The 24,968-nt window shown below is 41.6% G+C and overlaps 2 protein-coding genes across 2 annotated transcripts in view; both read left to right on the forward strand.

The window, feature by feature from the left end:
* LOC135054597 (oocyte zinc finger protein XlCOF6.1-like) overlaps nt 1-24,968 on the forward strand; it is a 219,385-nt gene that overhangs the window by 59,455 nt on the left and 134,962 nt on the right. The gene's annotated exons all lie outside the window — the stretch shown is intronic.
* On the forward strand, nt 3,670-5,003 carry LOC135054600 (gastrula zinc finger protein XlCGF17.1-like). The gene has a single exon (XM_063957788.1). The coding sequence runs from the start codon at nt 3,702-3,704 to the stop codon at nt 4,545-4,547; it is 846 nt and encodes a 281-aa protein (XP_063813858.1). The 5' UTR covers nt 3,670-3,701; the 3' UTR covers nt 4,548-5,003.

A 24,968-nucleotide genomic window follows, 5' to 3' on the forward strand; every position in this document is an offset into this window, starting at 1 on the left:
CCAGAGATCTGACCAGTCTCCTCCCCACACACTCTGGTGTATCTCATACATCAGGAACCATCAGACCCTATTATTCTCCTGCTCTCCTCCTCACATCATGTCCCTGTGTGTTACCAGCCCAGAGATCCGACCAGTCTCCTCCCCACACTCTGGTTTATCATATTTTTGATTAATGGAGGGAGCCACCACATGGCATTTTCCTTGTGTACATATGATAAAATAAAGGTACTGCGCTATAACGCCAGCAACTACATATGGTTTCAGATAAGGTATAGTATGTAAATAGAGCGCTTGTTTATGTTTATAATGTGTTTATAGCCAATGTTGAAAAGAAAAAAAGTAGTTTAAGACAAAAAAACTTTAATAAAGTGCAATATGTCTTGGGATAATGTTTAGAGCTCCTTTATGGTTATTTATAAGTCCCGGTCTCAAGTTTTAAATGTGTACAGGATAGTGCTCTCCGGACACAATTACAAGGGCCCCAGCCGGTTGTCTATCTTTGCCTATCCTACCTCAGTAGTCCGTGTGTTCGCTTCAGCCGGCGTCTCTCCTTCCTGACCGGAAGTTCGGAAGGCGTTACAGAACGTCACTTCTGGGTGACGCGGTGACGGGACTTGGTAACCAACGCGTTTCATGCTTGGCGGCACTTTTTTTTTATTTTTTTTAAGGAAACTGGATTGTGATACTGGGTCCATTTTTATTGATCTTTCTTTAAAAACTTTATTTAAAACTTTTTTTTGAATATGGAAGTATGAGGCAGGAACTCCATTAAAAAGGCGGCAAGCACCTGTTTTGGCATTGGGCTATATTTTCTATGTGTTTTAATCTTTGTGTGTTGTACCAATAATAAATTAAATAAAGAAAAAATATTGCATAAAAGTGTGTTTGTAGATGTGTGAAAAAGTGAATGTGTCCAGGAGATATATTTATAAAAAGACACTTAGTTCGATGTCTATCTTTAATCCGAGTGGTTTCAGTGTCCTTAGTTAATATATCCATTTGGACTCCGCTTTCTTTAGCTCTGTTGGGAGGTCTCCTCTTCTTCCGTGTTTTTCTGAGAAGTGTTTGGATACACTGTGTGTATCCAACCCTTTTTTTTTATATTGTACACATGTTCTGCTATGCTAGCCCAATCATTTTACATAAAGTTTTGCAAAGAAAGATCAATAAAAATGGATCCAGTGTCACAATCCAGTATCCTTGACAAAGTGCCGCAGTGCATGAAACGTGTTGGTTACCAAGTCTCGTCACCGGAAGTGACGTTCCGTATCGCTTCCCGAACTTCTGGAGAGATGCCGGCTGAAGGGAGCACACAGACTACTTCATACCCAGGACCGGAGGTAGGATAGGCAAAGATAGACAACTGACCGGGGCCCTTGTAATTGTGTCCAGAGAGCACTATCCTGTGCACATTTTAAACTTAAGACCGAGACTTATAAATAACCAAAAAAGAGCTCTAAACATTATCCCAAGACACATTGCACTTTATTAAAGTTTTTTGTCTTAACCTGATTTTTTCTTTTAAGCATTGGCTATAAACACATTATAAACATAAACAAGCGCTCTATTTACATACTATACATTTTCCTTGTATGGTAATATCTCAGTCATGTCTTTGTAAATATGATTTATAGTAACACTGCATTACTAAAGTAAAGTAGCAGGTGGAGGTCACACCCTATGGCTGCACACATCAGACATTCCCCATCTGGCTGCACACACAGAGCTGTAACCAGACACCCATCATTGTACAATAGCTGTCACCATTCTTGGTCTCTATTTGCTTTTCTGCTCTGGTTGGACAATGCCTAATGAACTTTCCTCTTTGTGTCTTTACATTTATCTTATATCCAGCAGGTGGACTCCTAGGCAGGAACACCCAGGAAGAGCCTCTCAGTGTATCTCCAGATTTTGATAAAAAAGATACAATCACACAAGATTCTCCAGGAGACAGCCCCAGTATACATCCAACACCTGACAAAGCAAAACTTATCCTGCACCAGACTAAATATAATTAATTGACTAAATACTGATAACCAACTAAACAAAAAAAGATTTAGGCCCCCATGGGCAACTATTCTAACGTTGGAGGTGCTCCTAGGAATAATGTACCAAATACACATAAATTTGGTGGATGTAGAAGAACCCACATCTCACCAAAAGAAAGGAATTCCTTTGTTAGGAGCACTCTTTTAAATAATATATATGAATTTATGAAAAATGTGTTCTTATTAAAACTTAACTTTTATTACTCCTTACTTGACTAAAAATTATAAAGGGGGTATGCTATAATTAATGAATCCCCTTTTAAACAGTGGTAAAAATCTGTGAATAAGAGCAATTACAATCGTTTATTGTATAATGATGTAATTGTCCAAAAATTAAAGAATACAGTGATAGTAATCTATCAGACTAATCAGGTAAGCAGCAGTAGTGATATTTTTGACTCTCATATGCTCAGAAAATTCAATACCTCTTGGGTATTTAATATCACAATAGAAATTTTTCAGACCAGTTGTATGTGTCTGGATTTGATCAAGCGGTATAAATAATACTAGAAAACTTCTTTGGATCAGCTTCTCCCCACAATTCAATCAACTTGTATATAAAAAACTAATACTTTCTCATAGAGAAAAGCAGTAATGCTATCCATAACTGTGTGGTGAATAAAGAGTACAAAGTTGCAATCTGACTTCTTTAAACAAGAACCTGACATATATTGTATCACAATTGTATGGAACAGGTGTTGGTGCATAAATGACTATCTATTATTAAAGCCAGATTCTAGTCACAGTTTGATCAGCACATAATCACATTGAAAGGGAGGGTTATACATCACAAATCCTGTACTCCTTAATGATTGTCCATATTCTGGAGACTCATGACTACATATAGACAAAAATTTTATTGTAATATAACAAAAAAAGGGGGGGAGGGGAGAAGGAAAGGGAAAAAACAAAGTGTGGACACTCTAGTCAATAGAATATGGACAATCATTAAGGAGTACAGGATTTGTGATGTATAACCCTCCCTTTCAATGTGATTATGTGCTGATCAAACTGTGACTAGAATCTGGCTTTAATAATAGATAGTCATTTATGCACCAACACCTGTTCCATACAATTGTGATACAATATATGTCAGGTTCTTGTTTAAAGAAGTCAGATTGCAACTTTGTACTCTTTATTCACCACACAGTTATGGATAGCATTACTGCTTTTCTCTATGAGAAAGTATTAGTTTTTTATATACAAGTTGATTGAATTGTGGGGAGAAGCTGATCCAAAGAAGTTTTCTAGTATTATTTATACCGCTTGATCAAATCCAGACACATACAACTGGTCTGAAAAATTTCTATTGTGATATTAAATACCCAAGAGGTATTGAATTTTCTGAGCATATGAGAGTCAAAAATATCACTACTGCTGCTTACCTGATTAGTCTGATAGATTACTATCACTGTATTCTTTAATTTTTGGACAATTACATCATTATACAATAAACGATTGTAATTGCTCTTATTCACAGATTTTTACCACTGTTTAAAAGGGGATTCATTAATTATAGCATACCCCCTTTATAATTTTTAGTCAAGTAAGGAGTAATAAAAGTTAAGTTTTAATAAGAACACATTTTTCATAAATTCATATATATTATTTAAAAGAGTGCTCCTAACAAAGGAATTCCTTTCTTTTGGTGAGATGTGGGTTCTTCTACATCCACCAAATTTATGTGTACATCCAACACCTGACAGTGCAGTTATATCATCTAACCCTACTCATCATGAGGAACGTTCTCCTGATCAGTCACACAGGAGAACTAACAGGAGAGCTCGTAGAATTCATAGAGTTCCTACTATACTTTCCTGCTTGGAGTGTGGAAAATGTTTTTCACATAAATCAGAGCTTGTTAGACATGAGAGAATGCATACAGGTGAGAAGCCATTTTCCTGCTCGGAGTGTGGAAAATCTTATTCGTTGAAATCCAGTCTTGTTATACATCAGAAAAGTCACACAGGTGAGAGGCCATTTCCATGCTCTGAGTGTGAGAAATGTTTTTTTAAGAAATCACTTCTTATTAGACATCAGAGAACTCACACAGGGGAGAAACCATTTCCATGTTCTGAGTGTGAGAAATGTTTTGTAAATAAATCACAACTTGTTGATCATCAGAGAAGTCACACAGGGGAGAAACCATTTCCATGCTCTGAGTGTGGGATACGTTTTAAGCGAAAATCAAGTCTTGTTCATCATCAGAAATTTCACACAGGTGAGAGACCATTTCCATGTCCTGAGTGTGATAAATGTTTTAGAAAGAAATCAAATCTTGTTCAGCATCTGAGAACTCACACAGGGGAGAAACCATTTCCATGTTATGAGTGCGGGAAACGTTTTCCAATAAAGTTGGATCTAGTTAAACATCAGAGAATTCACACAGGTGAGAGGCCGTATCCATGCTCTGAGTGTGAGAAATGTTTTATGCAGAGCTCCCAGCTTGTTAGACATCTGAGACATCACACAGGGGAGAGACCTTATGCATGCTCGTGAGTGCGGGAAATGTTTTACAGACAAATCACAGCTTAATAAACATCAGAGAAGTCACACTGGTGAGAAGCTGGTTTCTCCTTGAAGAACCTGAATTCTGCAAAATCTTTAAAAGAAAGCCAATTCTTGCTACTCCTGAGAATTACACACAATAGAAGAGCAATCCACCCCTGTATCCGCTTACTATCAGAATATGGTGGAAATGTTTTGCTCTGAAATCTTTTACTTTTCTAATAATCTGTTTCACGAAAATCAGGTTCTTATAAAACACTGATAAAATAAATAAACCTAGTGCCATTAGCACTAGTGAGAGGTTATAATAGACCTTTGGAGTATTAATACAGAGTATAAACTGATTCAGGAGCCGGCATAGTGGCTATATACTAATCATTTATTGTGGTCAATTGGATCCTTTTATTATTATGTATCTTATGTGTTTTAATAAATGTGTATTTCTATGATCTGTCCATTAATATATTATTGACCTATTGGTTCATTACTGGAGTGCTGGTTACTTTGTTTCCTGTAAAACACTGGTTATCTATATTATAATCCTCTAAGGTCTGTCACATCTACATGCATGCACAATGGGAGCTGTGGCATGCAATGCCTCTCCAACGACTCCCACTGCTAGAGCAACGAGACAGACCCCAGCAGGAGAGGAAAAGAACCCAGTGGGAGGTAAGTATACAGCCAAGGGGGCAGGGCCGGACAAGATGGGGTGGAGGATCAGGCAGAAAAATGGGCGGTATAGAGTGGAGCAGCAATGGTTGCAGAGCAGTGGGGGGCATGGGAGTGGGCTACATAGGGCCCGTTAATGTTGATTGGAAATATGTAAATTGGATTTTATGTGTACACTTTTGGTAGGATAACAAATAGTGGATAGGAAAAGAGTGAGAGTGTTTGTTGCACTGGATAATTAGTCTCTGGTAATATCACTCTTGTAGAAAATATATGGGTGGAACAGAAAATAGCGCTTGGTGGACACAGAAGCAGCCTAGGTGTATTCTGGTGACTCCCAATCACCCAAACGACTAATGGACAACAAATAATGTTAGATACACCGTTGGCGCTCCCACCCTTTAAACAAAAAGTCACGTGATGGTGTTAGTGAAATAGTTCCAAAATAAATCCTATGTCTCGCAGATTCTGCCCTGAGGAAGAGTTATATACAACTCGAAACGCGTTGGGGGCATCTAATGATCCACTTACCTGCATTTTAGAACAACAGGAGAACCCTGCCAGGTCCAGCGGCCAGTGTTTTGCGTGAAGGGAGGAGGGAGGAATTCCGGAACCTTCCAATTCTTACTCTTTTCATTGCTCCATGCTGGGAGCCCGACACGGTACGGTTCCAATTTTACTATAGAGTGAACTTGTCACTTTTATTGGATATGAGCATTTTATGCAATTTTTAACTGAATAAATTCACTTTTGCCTAAAATACTACACTATATATGGCATTTCTTTCTTTTCATGTATAACTATCTACGTATAAGGAAAATTTTTAACCTAATTTGAAATTGGAGAAGAATATCACTCTTGTGTTAACTCCTAGATATTTAGTAATTTCTATAATTGTACAATTTATTAAAAGATAGGGTGTGCTAGGGGCGTTGCCTAGCTGCCAAGCTGAGAGGAAGCAGCTTGGTTGAGCGCCTGAGCTCAAATAGCCCTTTTACCCCGTATACCCCTCAGAGATTCCACTATTGGAGCCCCTCTCCCTCCTGTGATACAAGGGACCGAGGTGAGGCACAGCGGGGGTAACCGCGGAGCCGTGGGACACGATTTTCGTGCCCTTGCAGGTTGCGGCCTACCCCCTATACAGAATCCGCGGACTCAAGTGCCGGGACCGGCCTCTCCAGATGTGGAACCTGCCTAGCTATCGCTGACCTGACTAGCCGTGGAGTCGCTGGATGTGTCAGAGCCGCCTTCCCTCTGACCGCTGCATGCTACTGCTGACAAACTAGGAAGTCCCTAACTGCTGGCCCGAACTGCCCTGCAGATGCTGCTGTGGCCAGACACGAGGTGAGCCTCCACAGTGTATGCTGCCATGCCTGGCTATGGGACAGTCCGGCGCTCCCTTATAGTGGCACACCCGCTGTTCTCCCTCATTCAGCGGAATCCTTTCTCCCTTCTCACCTCACTGGCGCCCTGCATCTGACTGCCACTGCAGGAAGGGGTGAGCCGGAGCTTATTGATGCTGAGCGACGGCCATTATATCTCTGCCCCTGCTCTCTCCCAGTGTGAGCTCCATACTTAGTTGTGTATACAGGAGATGTCAGAGGTGTTGGGACCGCTGGACGGCCCACACCTAGTATCCCTCACCCCTACACCCCTCTCACTGTTCACTGCTAATGCTCAGGATTCTAAGGGTGTGGAGTTGGAATGAGTATTACACTAATGCCAGAAAGCTGCACACTGCTTCCAGATTTGTCTCTGTCCATTGTTTCTGCTCCTTTGGCTCCCTCCTGAGGACATTGACATTCAGATAAGAATTCTCCGTGGGGGAAGTATATGCTATTGCCTACCTTCAACATGTGATGATTTAACTGCACCCTCCAGAGGCCCTTACATCTTCTATTGCATCAAAGGGTTCTGTCTCCGTATCTACCCCACCTTTTTTCTTCTTCTCTCTTTCTCACCCCCATTAAACACAGAAAAATACCAATACCATCACACCTGCTATGTTCACTCCTAAAACCAAAGCGTCTTCACAACAGCCTGATAGACAAGCCTCATCTCCACCTGCTTCTCCGCCTGAGATGCATAGTGTCCTTTCAACAGGAACTTAAAAGGGCAGTGGATGATTTGAATGCCCTCGGTACCCGTACAGATGCCCTAGAGACTAAGACTGATAATCTATGTTGGTATCAGGGTGTAGTTGATAGGGAACTGTCCCTTCTGTGTTCAGAAATCAATCACCTCAAAGAAAAGCAGGAGGATCTGGAAAATAGATCAAGGAAGAACAGCCTGAAAATCAGAAATGTGCCGGACTCGGCCTCTCCCTCCAGTCTTCCGACTTTCCTCCGAGATTTCTTTAAACATATCCTCCCCGATTTACGAGATGATGAACTGCTTTTGGACAGAGCTCATCGTGCCCTCCGGGCAAAACTGTCCATGGGTCAACAGCCCAGAGATATCATTATGAGGTTACACTATTGTCGCACCAAGGAGAAATTGGTTGTCACAACCAGAGATACCCCAAATATCACGTACCGTGATATGACCGTCCAGATATTTCAAGATCTTGCTCCCCTTATAATTAAAAAGAGGAGGGACTTGCAACCTATCACCATAATATTATGTCAGCACAATGTGAAATATTGCTGGAACTTTCTGTCTCAATTGCAGGTCTTGGCTGACAATATTGTCCAAACAGCTAAGACATTGGAACAGGGTCAAAAATTGTTGGGGGACTTAGATATTCATCCAGATTCATCTTGCCCTGGCCCTCCTCATGAGTCTACACAACCCCAGCTACCTCGACCATCGCAAGCCCAGTGGACGTGGGTACCGCGGTGTAGAGATGACATCTCTGCTCCTCCCTGATATAGAGTTTGATATCTAAAAGTACCTTCATGGCATGTCTCTGATAATTTTCCCACTTTCTTTTTTTCTTTTGCTCTATGTACTATATTTTTGATTTTGCCACATACTTATTACCGAGTAGCTAGCACTGTTAAGTTTTACTGCATTGCCTAATCTGACTATTTTACATGTGCTTTCTCTTTATGCTTGCTTTAGTAAGAGCTGCACTCTTAGCGAGTTTTCTGTAGATTGTACCTAGAGTACCCTTTTTAGTTTTAGTTTACTTTGACACTGTCTCTGTTAGATGGATATGTGATGTTACATATTTGCTCCTCTTCCTCCCATTTTGTGGTGGAACAGGTATGTACTTTCCCTTTTCTCTTGTCTCTCATGTTTATATGCAAATGAGGGCCTCTGGTCCGGTTAATGTCCTAGTCTTATATTACCTCCCCCCTTCATATTCACATTAATTTAACTACCCTTCGTGTTCTTGTGTGAGATATTATGCAATGTCTTTTGTTTTTATTCCCTGTTCTAGGGTCTATTACTTTCAGGGTTTTGGCCTGTTTAGGGCTTCTTTTTCTCTTTTCTTGGCCCCCCCCCCCCCCACCCACCCACCCCTTCCCTCCTCCTCTTCCAACCCGACCGGTCTTCATTGCTTCAGGCTGTATTCCAATTTGGAGATGTGGAAGTTTTTTGCAAATCTGACTTATTATAGGTGTAAAGGTCCTTTCTGTAAATGTTAATGGTCTCAATTCCCCTAGACGTCACACGTTGGTCTTAGGAGCCTGTAGACGTGAAGAAGCAGATATAATACTACTACAAGAGACGCACTTGACGGGTGACCATTCTCAATTAAAGAGCAAGCATTTTCCTCAAACCTATTTTGCTTCGGCCTCATGTAAAAAAAGGGGGGGGGGTCTGTCTTATTTTCCAACCAGCTTCCATTTGTCCTCTCAAAACTTGTTGCGGACCTGGAGGGAAGATATCTTATTTTACTGGGCTCCATAAGGACGAAACAATAACCTTAGTTGATCTATATGCGCCCAATACCAGTCAAAATTATTATTTTTTTCTAAATTATTTAAACTCGTCGAGAAATTAACACAAGGGCATTTGATTATCGGTGGAGATTTTAACACTGTGATTGATCCCACCCTTGATAAAACCGCCCCATACCCTTTCAAACACTCCTCGGAAGTACTACTCATAATCTGGATAATGGCTTAACTAGGCTGTCTGTTTTAGATTCCTGGCGCCTTAAAAATTCAACTGCTAGGGATTCTACGCATTTCTCTGGTCCTCATCAACTCTATTCTCATATCGACATGACCTTTGTCTCTCGAGCCTTTGCTCCCATAGTTACAGCGGCAGGTATTACACCTTTCTCATGGACAGACCATGCGGCCCCCTATATTTTGCTTGATTTTCTTGCTTTTCGACATAAGTCCCTTGGCATCTAGATCAGTGGTTCTCAACCTCGGCCCTCAGGTACCCCCAACAGTTTTCCAGGTCTCCTCACAGGATTGTAAGTGAAATAATTTGCTCCACCTGTGGGTCTTTGAAAATGTGTCAGTGAGTAATAAATACACCTGTTCAATTGCTAGGTGACCTGGAAAACATGAACTGTTGGGGGTACGTGAAGACCGAGATTGAGAACCACTGGTCTAGATGATAGTATACTGTTGGATCCTTCCATTTTTCAAGAAATTAAAGCTGCCATTTCCGAGTTTTTTTAGTTTAACATGTCTGATGAGCTTACTAAAGGTGTTATATAGTAAGCTCATAAAGCTTCAATTAGAGATAAACTTATTAGTAAAGCATCTTTTCATCGTAAACAAGCTCATAAAGAAAAATCTGATTTAGATAAGGAAATCTCTTCCCTTCTTGACCAACACAAACAACATCCCACCTCGGTGTTGCTGGTTCAAATGAATTCACTCAAAGGTAGACTCAATGCTATCCTATCATGTAAATCGTCTAATATCTTAGAAAGGCTTCAGGAAAAATACTATGATACAGCGGACAAAGCAAATACGGTACTAGCGAGTAAACTTAGTCAAAAAAAGGATGTCCAGTTTGATTCATAAGATCAAGGGACAGTATTCGGGAGTAGTTTCTTATGATCCCCTGCGCATAGTGTCTGAATTCCATTCTTATTACGAGAACTTGCATGATTTAGCTAATTCTTCTCCACATAACCCGCCAGAGGCTCCTTCTTTGTCCACCTTCTTCTCTAGCGACTTAGGGGGTGATTCAGACCCGATCGCTGCTGTGCGTTTTCGCTCAGCAGTGATCGGGTCTGAACTGCGCATGCGTATGCCCCGCAATGCGCAGGTGCGAGGCCCCGCCAGCGACGGGGAACGCCGGACAGCGATGAGAAGTACGAAGAAAGCGATCGCACTGGCAATCGCAAGAAGATTGTCAGGAGTCAACTGACCGTTTCCAGGGAGTGTCCGTGAAAATGCAGGCGTGTCCAGGCATTTGTAGGAAGGGATCCTGACGTCGGCTCCGGACCGGATCATCGCTACGGCTGAGTAAGTCCTGAGCTGTGCAGATCCTGCACAAACTTTTGTTTGTGAAGCTCTCTACACAAGCGATCGCACCCCTGCACAGCGACTACCCCCTCCCCCTGTAGGCGTCGACTACCTGATCGCAGGTATGCAAAAAACGCACCCTAGCAATCAGGTCTGAATTGGGCTCTAATTTCCTTAACTTAGCGAGCAGTAGTTACTGAAATTGAATACGGACATCTCAGAAGAAAAAATTGTATCTGTCATTAAGGGACTCAAATCTACCCCTGCACCGGATCCCGATGGGTTTACCCCCCAATATTATAAGAAACTTGACCCAGTCCTTACTCCTTTTTTAAAAGTTTTCTTTAATGACCTTCTCAAGGGTGCTTCTTTCGACCCTCTAACCTCTGGCCAATATAGTTGTTATACTGAAACCAGGACGGCACCCAGAATTAGTTACCAATTATCACCTTATTTCATTGTTGAACGTAGACATTAAAATTTATGCGAAAGTGTTGGCGAACAGGTTAGGACCGTTACTTCCTTCGCTAGTCCACTGATAATGCCTATTTGATTACCTTATAACCTTCACTAAATATGGGTAAGAGACTAAGTACGCTATTGGCGTACGAGATACCGTAAGGGTACGCACTTAGCGTAACAGACGCTTAGCCGTGGTCGAGACGCACGAGCGTCACGTTCGCTCACGGCTTAATGCGTAGAGTCAAGCACGCTATGGGCTGCCGACTACCGTAATGATACGCTACCAGCGTAGCGGACGCTCGAGACCACGAGGAGATCACGAGCGGCGCAGACGCTCACAAGATGACAATTAATAACCCTTGAATGTAACACACAGAAAGGATACTCTTATGCTGTAAACCTAGTACTGAAACTCTGTAGCGATATAACGCAGTTTAACCTTGTTAATACTATAGCTGTTTGAGCGATCGAGACGCTCCTATTACCCACTGCAATATAATGAACACACAATACCGTGCTAAGGATCCAACACCTTTACTAACATGCTTTTAGTTATAACGAAAAGGATAAACAGTTCACAGGTCATACACTACAAACTAACATATAATTCTAACAGATTATCTAGACAGAAATATACAATAAAGTTACAGTCTTATACTATATCAGAAAGAGATAGAGAGAGGGAGAGAGAATGGCCAATACAAAACATAGAGCGAGATGATTACAGAGAATTACTTACGCACACTGGGAATGATCGCTGCGCTATTTCCTGGTACCAGCTCCAAGTTAGTCAAGATGAAAACCGTTTGTGGAGTGTGAGAGAGAGCTGCCCAGGCTGGCTGATCTTATATACCCTTCATCCAGTATACTACAAAGGGACCTATAATCTCATTGTTCATTGGACACAGGAATGTCTCCTCGCATCATAACAAAAGGTCATAGGTGGCTTTGAACAGGTGGGCTGTGACTATTACAAACAGCTCAGGTGGGAGGGAATCTCCGTATTCCCGCCGCATGGATAATGAACTGCAAATATAGGATATGTCCAGAAATTACTAATGGCCATAACTATACGCAGGAGCGTTTAATCTATACCTAACCAACACCGGATTGTTGCTATTAAAATACTCTTCGGTTAGGTACCAGACACAACTGTTCTACCTTAATCAGACCCTTTGTACCACGTAAAGAGGGATTCCCAAGTCCGTGAACAAGTCACATTAAACAAACTTACAGTTATTACTAAGGGGAACATTACTAATAAAACCTGCTATATGAATTTATTAAAGAGCGATTGAGTCGCTCGCTAGACGCACACAAACTCTACCGTAAGTGCACATACCATGCGCTCGAGCGCACGCCCGCAGAGGCGCCGTCACACATTTGCGAGTATGTGCACGCACGCCAGTGAAAGTGCATGTGCAGCGAGCAAGCGCATGAGGTGCCTATATGGCTACGTGCAGCGTGATATTTTTCTGACTTTGACAGTCCACCCTTTGGCAGTCACCAATAACTGCCACTTCCTAAAACAGTTCAAAAAGAGAAAAATATATGTCATATGTAAATACATTTCTATGATTGGGTAGGGGAGGAGAGAAGAAGGTGGGAAAAGGGTATGACCTAGTGAGATAGCAGAAGCATGTGTGTATGAATCCATGTTTGGGGGGTCATGTATCATCGTGCCGTACGTGTTTTAAATCAAGCTTCGAAGTATCGCGAAGTTTACATTTGAATTCTTTCTTATCCCGTATTAAGGGTCTGTGGATGGGCTGTCAAACTTTACCGAGCTCTTTTCGGCTTTTGGTTGCAACAAAATGGGGGAGCACATTTTAGTTGATGATACATGAATGGGGGTATATGTGAGTGCTGATATCTGTGCCTATATTCCCTATCGACTATGTGTGTCATTACCTGAAGGTTGTAGAAATTAAGATAAGGAGCAATTATGGTAAATGCAGTCATAAACTATGTGAGTTTAATATACATTTGTTGATTGAAGTCTTGTCTGGTGTCTTGTCTCGATGTACATGTTGACTGTAGTCTCCCGATGCTTTTGCTATAATTGCTTGAGCAAAAAGCTTTCTCAATGTCCATAGACTTACAATTTTTAAAGTTTTGGGCTAGCGTAAAAGTTAAAGTCACTAGGGATATGGGGGGTCTAGGGCATTGTCCATCAGTGGTCTGTGTAAAAGGTTGTCAAATTCTTCTTCCAAGCGGATGTCTTTTTACCTTGGAGGAAAACAAAGGAGAAACGGGTGAAAGAAACGGACCGTGGAATCACATTTTCATCACAACATTGTCTCTATCGTTGGGTCATAAATCAAATTAGTCGTTGTTATTACAGTGTCTTCACTTCTTAAACTCATCACTCGGGCGCTACGTTTGCACTTCGTTAAAACCCGAACGCATCTAAATATCAGACCGACCAATATGATGACACCCAGAATACACAAAAGAAATTTACCTACATCCATGATAATACTTTGGGCCCATTCTCCTAAACCAGAGAACCAATTTCGTGGGTTCAACCATGACACCCAACTGGTCAGCTCATTACCCACAGCAGCAAGGGTGAGATTGTGTTTCCTTCGAAACTCCCATTTTAATTGCAAGATGTCATCCATCTTTTGATCTATGACCTCGGCTAGGTCCTTCATGCTGTTTGTAATATACGTGCAACACTTTATTCCATATTGAGTAGCCAAGGTAACACAATACCCGCCGGTCACAGCTGTGAGATAATTGAGAATCATCCTATGCTGAACCAGTTCTGTTTTGTAGGCTTGTAACTCTCTCCCAGTATACCTGAACGTGTCGTCATACATTTCAGTGATATTGTCTAATAAATTTGCAAGCGCAGATATATATCTATAATTCAACACTCCTCTGGCGGTGCGAGTGATATCTAACGCGAGTAGGACTTGAATCCCGGTGGATCCATGGATCAGGTCAGAGGCCGGATGCTCTGTTTTCTCTATCAATTGCCTTTTAACGACGTGCTCGTAATGAGTGTGAGTATAAGGAGCTGGGGCACCACGGTGAATATCTTTCATTTTAGTGTGGGATACAGTCATTACCTCAGGCAGTACTTTTCCAATATAACATAACCCTTCTGAGTTTGGGGCAAGCCACTTATACGCCTTCCTCCCGCATATGAAATATGCATCATCGGGGAGAACATATGGGACGGAGTATGACATAACCATATTACAAATTTTCCATATGAAATCTCCTAACCCTAATTCTCCCATCTGTTTAGTACACGTATCTGTTTGTACGACATGTGCACAGTATCTTGGTGATACTTCTCCAACTCGCATGATCCTACTTCCTAAGGTGTACCTATACCGAAAGAATTTCCTATGATCAGCTATCTGGCATATAAGTTCTGTATCTACGGGCAATCTGTCGGCTCTATGTGAGAATGTCATGGTTTGATTACTCCATGACACTTCCCAATTTCCCGGCTTTCGGGGATTGGAAATGTTAAAGCACACTAGGGATCTATCCACATGGTATTGGTGGAGCTTCAAACTAGGAGGACTAGAGATATTAAACCTCTTGTCCACCGGCCTCCCACCACTTAGCTCAAGTACCTCTCCTACCGTTAAAGGGAATGGTACTAGCCCTGATTTGCTATGGCCTTGAGGTACTTGAGAGCATACCCAACAGTCTGTCTGATTTAATACTTTACTCACTAAGGAGTGATAGTCACTCAATGGATGCCGATCCATATGCATATTAAAACTGGATTGACATTTCTTGATGCACCCATCCTCAACTACTTTATCACAATGCCTACAGATGCAGTTCTCTTTAGCTAACAATCCTTCACAATGTTTACAAATAACATGGCTGCTAGATCGTTTCCGGTACTCGCCTTTGCTCTGTGATTGTGTTGCTATTGGAAATTTACACCTCCGTCTCAGTCATCAGAAACCCATTCCGGATCCTTTCTCGACCTCACTGGTACTCTCACCGAAACAGACTGCTCTGGTCAACATCATGGTCAACAGGAAAATACGGACTGCAGTCTCTTGGGGCGAGTCCATCTTACAGGAGGAGAAAGAAATTTGTAATGGGGGTACAAAAAATACTTTGAGGGGAAAGAAAAATGTTACGATGTCTTATGTCCTCTAGTTTTGTTGTTCTTCTTGTTCTGCTGTCATCTCAAAGGTGCTGTCTCTCAGTCCTCCAAACGAACACTCCGGTGATGCAATATTCCTTCCAAATCAGCGATCTCTCTGTAAGGAGCAAAAATCTTGCATTACCATTTGTCTAACTGATGTGTGACATACCATCTTTAAAACATGAAAACATGAGAGAGAAGAGAGAGAGAGAGAGAAAAAAAAACAAACGAGAGAGAACAATTCATCACATTTTTTCATTAAGCAACAAACAAAAAAACATTATCAGGCTGTCACACCAACACATCCATTGGTATCTTTGCGCAGTCCCTCCCACCAGCATTTCCATACTCCACCCTTTATATCTGGCCAGGATACATCGATGCTGGTAGGTCACGCTGGGGTTTGGTAGACTTCTGCAAAGACCAAGTAGCTATGTAATGTTTGAGTCCTGCCGATGACCATCAGAGATGGGGGAAAAAAAACATTTATAGATAAATTTACAACGTTTACCCGGCCGTTCCTGTGTCTACAAGAAACTGACCTCCCAATTTTATTAACTGTAACCTCAGGCTTACTATCAGTCCTAATGATCACCTTTCCTGATTGCAACTTATTACAGGTGCGGCCCAAACTTCTTCCTATATGATCCCTGGTTACGATTTCGTGTGTCATAATTCTGCTCGTGTTCTTGTCTAGGGGGTTGGTATGACTTTTGTATATTTCTTGATCTACAATCTCTTGCAAAGTGTCCCTCTTTATGACATTTGTAACAGACTACCACATTTGAATTTCTCGCAGGGGTTTGGGGCTTATGCTGGAGTGGCCTTGTGGTTAGAGCCTGTATACTTACGGCCATCAGCTTATTACTGTGTGACTCCCTGTGTCTGGTGATATTCCGATCATGATCAATAGCAGCCTCTCTTAATGCGGCCACCGAGATATTTCTCCAGTTTGGGTTGGTGGTCTGTACCCTTGTTCTCAATACCTCCTTTAAACCATCCATTAATACCTTAACCGCTATTTCTCTATGCTGTGCATTAGTTTTGATGTCCGTGATCCCAGTGTTTCTAGCCATTACTTGCAGTGTTCGATTGAAATAATTAGAAATACTTTCCCCTTCGTTTTGTCTTATGGAGAAAATTTCATTCCACTTGACAACGGCAGGGAAATATACTCCCAACTGTCGGTTGATCTGCTTAATACATTCCTGATTGTGTTCCTCCGTTTGAGGTACTTCTGTGTCTAATTTACAATCAGCAATAAATTTCGCAGAGTCAACACTGGAGGGCAAACATGCCCTCAGTACTGTCCGCCAATCTTTGTTGGTGGGTTCTGTGGAGTTTCCTAGTTCTTTAATAAACCTTTGACATGCGACTAGATTTTTCCTAGGATCAGGAAATTCAGACATAATTGTCCTTAATTCTGTCTGAGACCAGGGGCAGGGCATTACACAGCTCCTGGCGGGAATGATTCCCTGAGCATCAATCTTCCCATCTGGGACTGCGATCACCCTGACAGGATTAAATTCAACTACATCATCTTGTGTTGGTTCTACAATATGAGGTACATTTGTTTGTGCGTGATATATAACACCGTACGTACCTGTGGACACGACCTCACCTGACCCTCCGTTAGGGGGTTTGATTACTGCCTTTACCGATTTGGTCGCGTCCACCTGGATGTCTTGTATGATGGCTGCTGGAAAAGGTGCCGACATCGTGCTGGGCTCACTTTCTTGCTGGTAATCCTGAGGGAAGTTTAACATGGGGTGCAACTTGCATGGGTTAATAGTTGTACATTTAACAGTATTACAATTATCATTGTTACATTTATTACAATTATTCTTATCATCTATAATACAGTTGCTAAGTGCATTTTTATCATACACCAGTGTGCCATTCTCTGTAATCACCTTCTCTCTTGTTGCCATATTTTTCTTATCACAGTGAGAGTCAGCTGTATAAGCTAATCCTCCTTGTATTTCACCTTCCTGTTGCCATAACTGTAAATAATCATAATATTTGATCCGTCTCTTTGCAGATTTAATGAGATATCCTTCTCCTTAGATTTTGTAACACATCTGGGCTAAAACTGCCTACCCGTGGGAACTTTTCCCCATCATGCACAGTCATTCTTTCCCATTCATCGCACAAAACCTCTGTGTGTGAACCGTATTTCTCACACATTACATACCTTGCCGACCCGATTGGTCGGTCTACTAAGTCAACCCGAACCGAGGTTGATCGCCCCCTACCTGAACAACTGGCCCCCATCTTTGCAGGTGTTGCTTTCACTACCTCTGACCTTCAAATCAGGGTCTTCAGCGAACCCTTACAAAAACCAAGATGTCCGGGGTAGGCCGGCGGCGAAGTTTACCGAGTACTCCACTCACTCCTCGCCCACGTTGGCCAGTACTGCAATCACTGACTCAGAGCTGCTGTACCCAACCTAGGGCCCCTATGAACCTTTACTTACTGGGGCGTCTTGGACCTACCAGTCCCCAGCAAGTATCGGTTGTTAGAGAATTCCCGAGTGACCAGCAAACCTCCCTTAAAATAAAAAAATTACACAAATCACGTTAGAATGTACAAATAGCGTTTATGACCCCTAGCATACGCAAATGGTACTGGGTCAGGTTACTAACTAATGCACACAATTACGTGCGGTACAATCGTTCTGCACATAAGCAACTAATTTTATGTGCGGAGCGACCAACGGAATCGAAAATTGCGGCTGCGAATTCCTTCAGCCTGAGCTTTAATGGCCTATATGGGTTCCGCACCAACCCTTTCTGGTGTTGTGCTCCTTTTATCTATAGCGGACTTCTTAGTCTGCTGTACCTAGACCTCCTGGTCTGTCTGGACCTCCTGGTCTGTGCTACAGTAGACCTCCTAGTCTGCTATACTCTAATGCTCTTTTTTAAATGTTTAACAAGGGATGCCTCCCAAGCCACCATGCAGTCACTTACACGTATGTACCTCACGAGAACTCGATGATTTCCTGTGGTTCAACCCAAAAATTTTAGAAACTTATATATATATGTATACACACTCTTTCACCTCATATACACTACTTTCGTTTCTGCGCAGAAATCCCTTTCATTCAGTACCACAGTCTAGTCCAGATGAGTCGCAAATTAGAGAAGGATCTATTAGCTTAAAATTTTGGACACTAAAATTGACTTGCGCTATTTATCGCGTTGCCTCCTTTTCGCCTGTTAAAATAATACTATCGTGTGATTTGTATTGTGTGGGCATACCCAGACGCTCCGTTGCGTAATATACGCTCCGTGCGTCGGCCCTTGCGTCGCGTACACTAGTCTCACCCTTTTGTTAGAGACACGTGTACACCAGCCAGATATGTCCACAGAAATACAATTAACACGTTTATATCAATGTAGATGATCTTTAAATGTAATCATCTACCGAGTACCACACAGGTCTTCCCTTATGTCTTCAGGCAAGGCTGTGTGCGTGTTTTACAAATTACCCCTTAATGTATTATTTTTACTCTTTAACTACCAATAGCAACAAATCTTTCTTAGCACGTTATCAATTATGAAATGGCAAACAGGAGAGTGATATGTGAAAATACACGAATGAAAAGAAATGCAGATGTATGCGTGCGTGCGTACGCAAGACAGAAATAAAACAGTTTTAAAAAAGACAATAGCGTATTGTTCTTACCTCCGGCTCCGGAATTCCACCAGCACTCCTACGACGTAGCAAAACAGACGCTTATCTAGCCAGTACTACTGCCTTCCCGCCCTTGCTGGCAGATAAAGTCTGTATTTCGCTGGTGCGGATATGTGGAGGACGGACGAGCCGCCAATTGATAATGCCTATTTGATTACCTTATAACCTTCACTAAATATGGGTAAGAGACTAAGTACGCTATTGGCGTACGAGATACCGTAAGGGTACGCACTTAGCGTAACAGACGCTTAGCCGTGGTCGAGACGCACGAGCGGCACGTTCGCTCACGGCTTAATGCGTAGAGTCAAGCACGCTATGGGCTGCCGACTACCGTAATGATACGCTACCAGCGTAGCGGACGCTCAAGACCACGAGGAGATCACGAGCGGCGCAGACGCTCACAAGATGACAATTAATAACCCTTGAATGTAACACACAGAAAGGATACTCTTATGCTGTAAACCTAGTACTGAAACTCTGTAGCGATATAACGCAGTTTAACCTTGTTAATACTATAGCTGTTTGAGCGATCGAAACGCTCCTATTACCCACTGCAATATAATGAACACACAATACCGTGCTAAGGATCCAACACCTTTACTAACATGCTTTTAGTTATAACGAAAAAGATAAACAGTTCACAGGTCATACACTACAAACTAACATATAATTCTAACAGATTATCTAGACAGAAATATACAATAAAGTTACAGTCTTATACTATATCAGAAAGAGATAGAGAGAGGGAGAGAGAATGGCCAATACAAAACATAGAGCGAGATGATTACAGAGAATTACTTACGCACACTGGGAATGATCGCTGCGCTATTTCCTGGTACCAGCTCCAAGTTAGTCAAGATGAAAACCGTTTGTGGAGTGTGAGAGAGAGCTGCCCAGGCTGGCTGATTTTATATACCCTTCATCCAGTATACTACAAAGGGACCTATAATCTCATTGTTCATTGGACACAGGAATGTCTCCTCGCATCATAACAAAAGGTCATAGGTTAGTTTGAACAGGTGGGCTGTGACTATATCAAACTGCTCAGGTGGGAGGGAATCTCCGGATTCCCGCCGCATGGATAATGAACTGCAAATATAGGATATGTCCAGAAATTACTAATGGCCATAACTATACGCAGGAGCGTTTAATCTATACCTAACCAACACCGGATTGTTGCTATTAAAATACTCTTCGGTTAGGTACCAGACACAACTGTTCTACCTTAATCAGACCCTTTGTACCACGTAAAGAGGGATTCCCAAGTCCGTGAACAAGTCACATTAAACAAACTTACAGTTATTACTAAGGGGAACATTACTAATAAAACCTGCTATATGAATTTATTAAAGAGCGATTGAGTCGCTCGCTAGACGCACACAAACTCTACCGTAAGTGCACATACCATGCGCTCGAGCGCACGCACGCAGAGGCGCCGTCACGCATTTGCGAGTATGTGCACGCACGCCAGTGAAAGTGCATGTGCAGCGGGCAAGCGCATGAGGTGAATATATGGCAACGTGCAGCGTGATATTTTTCTGACTTTGACACCACCCAGACCAAGTTGGTTTTATAACCAGCCGTCAAGCTTTTGATAACACTCGCTGCACGATTGACTTGATCCATGCTATTCATAAGCAGAAAGTGCCAGCCTTGGTCCTGGGATTGGACGCTGAGAAGGCTTTCGATCAGGTTCATTGGCCCTTTTGTTTCATACCCTCCAAACTGTAGGTTTAGACGATCGATTTTTACGGGGAATCTCTGTCCTTTATGATAAACCAAGAGCAACTGTGTTGGCCAACGGGGTAGCTTCCTCTCCTTTCTTGATTTCTAATGGGACTCGCCAGGGATGCCTCCTATCCCCCCTTACTTTCGCTCTGACTATTGAACCACTAGCAGCTAGTATTCGCACTAATTCAAATATTAAAGGTATTAAAATAGGTTACAACGAACATAAAATTGCCCTGTACGCAGATTTCCTACTCACGATCTCGGACCCAGCCCACTCCTTTCTGCATTTATTTAGAGAAATGATGGAATACTTTCAGGTTATAAGATTAATCAGCAAAAAAATTGAGGTCCTCGACTTTTATATCCCCTATAATGGTTAAGGCTTCTCTTGAACAATTCTTCCAGTTTGGTTAGAATAGATGCCACTTGTCCTATTTAGGGGATTTCAATTACCAAAAACTATTGGCAACTATATCAAGCAAATTATCCAAAAGTGTTCACTCAATTTCAGAAGGACATGGAGGAATGGGGAGGACATCATATTTCGTGGATTGGGCGAGTCAATGCTATTAAAATTAATTTATTGCTGAGACTCTCTTTTCCAAACACTTTCGATTTGTGTACCTCCCTGTATCTTCAAGCTTCTTGAACACAATACAACCCTACAGTGAAACGCTCAGTTATCCCCAGACACACCTCCGAGGGTGGTTTGGGTGTTCCCCATTTCAAATACTATTATATGGCAGCTAGGTTGGCGCAGTGTATTTTGTGGAATAGCCCTCACTCTGACCGAATTTGGGTAGCAATAGAATACAATGCCCTTAATGTGCACTCAGTTTCTTCTTTGTTGTGGCACCCTAGGTCGACCCATCCCAAATCAGTCGCCGGTCATCCTATGGTAGCCCAGACTTTAGATGTTTGGGACTTGGCTAATAAACAGTTTAATTTGGCACCGTATCCTATTCCTCTGATTCCGCTGTTTGATAACCCCAGCTTTCGCCCTGGATGTTCTCCTGATGCATTTACTTGCTGGCAAAATAGTGGAAATAAGCTAATTAATAAGTTCACCTGAACCCCGTCCTTTCCGACATTCACTGAGATCCAGGCTAAATACTTGATTCCACACAAATATTTCTTTCAATACTTACAAATTAGACATTTTCATTCCTCATTTGTAGCAAGACTTACCTCTAGACCTCTATCTTCTTTTGAAAATTTGGCGTTTCGTAAGGAATCCACTAAAGGACTCATTTCCACTTTATATACGTTACTCTCTCCCCATTCTTTGGATACTAGGTATTCACATGAAAGAGCTTGGGAGTCAGATTTGGGTGAAACTCTTGACACAGATGACTGGTCTGAAATTTATTCTAATATTGCTTGTAGTTCTATTTCTGTTAGATTGAAAGAAAATGCTTATATTCTATAGGTGGCACTACGTCCCTACTAGATTTAATAGAATGCACCAGAGATCTCCCTATTATGTTGGCGCTGTAAACAGGCGGATGGCTCTTTTTTTCATATTTGGTGGGCTTGCCCGAAAATAATTCCATTATGGAAAGAAGTTGTGACTCTAGCCGGTTCAATTTTGTCACTCCAGATACCCTTTAATGCCAGATACTTCCTTCTTTTTTCTCCTCTTATTTCAATGTCACTCCTGCATTTACGTGATTAATTCCCGACCTAGTGACCTATGTTTACTTAATACCTATTTTAGGTTTCTGCACCCATCTGGATGAAAATTCAACCGGTAGGGTTACCCCCTTCCCCCCAACTTTTCACACCCACTTCTGCTCTCCCAGCTTTCTCGTTTCTCTTTCTTTCCTTTTCATCTTTGTTTGTCTCTCTTTAAAATGGTTCACAAGTCTTCCAGAAAACATAAAATGGATGATTATATATGGTTTCTTTACTGCACTAATCTTTCTTTGTTCTCCATCAAATGTTCATGTACTGTATATTATTAGCCTCTTATTTGCTTATTTGTATATTGACTTGTGTCATGACATTATTTTATTGGGTGTTTTCTTGAGGCCTATGTATAGGTCATTTCACTGACTCTGTATATCATCTTGCCAATAAAATCTGTTAAAAAAAAGCTAGGGGGTGCTGCCACAGACTAGGATAGAGCTGACACGATCAGTTGCAGTACCATTCCCTACCAGTGGTGCTGCTCTCTCCTGGGATGCCTACCAGTCAGTTCCATGGTCTGTCTGTGATCATGACAACTTGGGATACTTTTCTAGAGAAGGGACACAAGGTCCAAAAGACACTGCACAGGTGAGCAAAAATTAGAGGATATCAATAGACTAACCAACCATTTAAAGAAAGATTTACAATCAGGGCCAGTGGGAGGTCCTTGTGAGAATCAATGGGGGTTGGAGGTGCGCCACTAAGCTGAGTTATAGTATTTTTTAGGGGGAGATTATTAGTGTGAGCCACTAGTGGGCCTACCACTAAAAAGAGGCTTAGTGTGTGGCGCACTCTTTTGAAATGATTATTCTATATTAAAATATTTTAAATTTTTATTTCCATGTTTAAAAAAATAGGCACCATAAGCAGGCATGGTATCTGATCTGATGGCCTGAAAGTGCAGAAAGAAAATTCTACATAAGATATAAGTGTAGGATAAATACCATATGTGTTTTGCCAATGGGGTTAGGTCACCAAAATGATGCCAGTTTCCAGTAAATTTATTATCTAGGCAAAAAAAGGGAAAGGGTTGTTTAGTTGGGATTAAATAAGCTATGTGAAATATTAGTAAAATTAATCAGTGCTTATTTAGCTATTGTTTAGCTCTTTCGAGAGACTATGCTGAAACAATAATCCCTGTAACATCACTCGCTTGTATACTCTTAAATAGAGGGAAAGAGATATACACACACATCCCTATCCAATTGATCCGTAATTATTTCCCAAGGATAATGCTACAGGGGAAACAGGGGAAAGGGAAACGAGAAGAGCACTATAAATTTTATAAAGGTTCTGTAACATATATGCACCCTTTACACCAGTCTACTGTTCAAGACTGCAGTAACAGTGTTACTGTAATTTGATACAAGTTTTGCATCCACCATTCCGCAACAGTGTATCGCTGACAGGACAACCAGTACTAGAGAACAGATAATAATTACACTGTCTCAAGTATTTGTGTCAGGAGGGAAACCCTATTAAAAACCCTATTACTGACTGATATAAACAGCCAAAGGCTCCTCTTTCTGTCGTTCAGGTGCCAATAATTCCATAGTATGAATAAAAAGGTAGACATTCATACTGTGTCCTGGTAACGAAAGGGTTAATGTAATAAAAATTACCCGTTAATCTGCTCCAGTGATATCATGTCACTCAATATTATTTAGAAGGAAGGGTTAATTCAGCTATTGCTCAAATTCACACAGAAACTGTGGGCAAATATCTCCCTGGGATATTAATTCAACTGTGATTCAAATTCATACAGAAACTGTGGGCAAATATCTCCCTGGGATATTAATTCAACTGTGATTCAAATTCATACAGAAACTGTGGGCAAATATCTCCCTGGGATATTAATTCAACTGTGATTCAAATTCATACAGAAACTGTGGGCAAATATCTCCCTGGGATATTAATTCAACTGTGATTCAAATTCACACAGAAACTGTGGGCAAATATCTCCCTGGGATATTAATTCAACTGTGATTCAAATTCATACAGAAACCGTAGGCAGATATCGCCCTGATATAAGGGATCTTGTGCAAGTATTGCTAGAAATCACTCTCTGGTTCGTGATTAGGGCTAATTTGTCAGCACATTGAATTGATTGTTTTCTTGTTCTAAGCGGTGATATAATCCATTTTGTGTAGACACTATCAATTAGAAGAAAGGGGCTAATGTTAATTATGCTTTCTAGAGATAAATATATTTGCTAGACAGGCTGTAAGCTGATGTCATTTGCTTTGTGTTCACAAACAGGCCTGTATATGCTTGTTAAGATAAGTGCATTTATAACATTTTATAGCATTTTATAACCAAGGTACAGGTGAAGATGGAAAAGAGCCCCAGGTGTGTGGAAACAGATTCCCTTTCTGCTTTTGTCCAATGTGCCCTATTGGGCAGTGAATGAGAACAATGAGAGCAGGGAAGAGCCGTCCACCTGGGACTGAATGGATAGAGCAGTGCGGGCTGCTTCTACTGTCCACGTTTGGTATCCCCCTCCCCTGTTACCTGGGAGCATTGCAGTCTTGAACAGTAGACTGGTGTAAAGGGAGCATATATGTTACAGAACCTTTATAAAATTTATAGTGCTCTTCTCGTTTCCCTTTCCCCTGTTTCCCCTGTAGCATTGTCCTTGGGAAATAATTACGG

The sequence above is a fragment of the Pseudophryne corroboree genome, chromosome 3, assembly GCF_028390025.1.
Source record: "Pseudophryne corroboree isolate aPseCor3 chromosome 3, aPseCor3.hap2, whole genome shotgun sequence".
NCBI lineage: Eukaryota > Metazoa > Chordata > Amphibia > Anura > Myobatrachidae > Pseudophryne > Pseudophryne corroboree.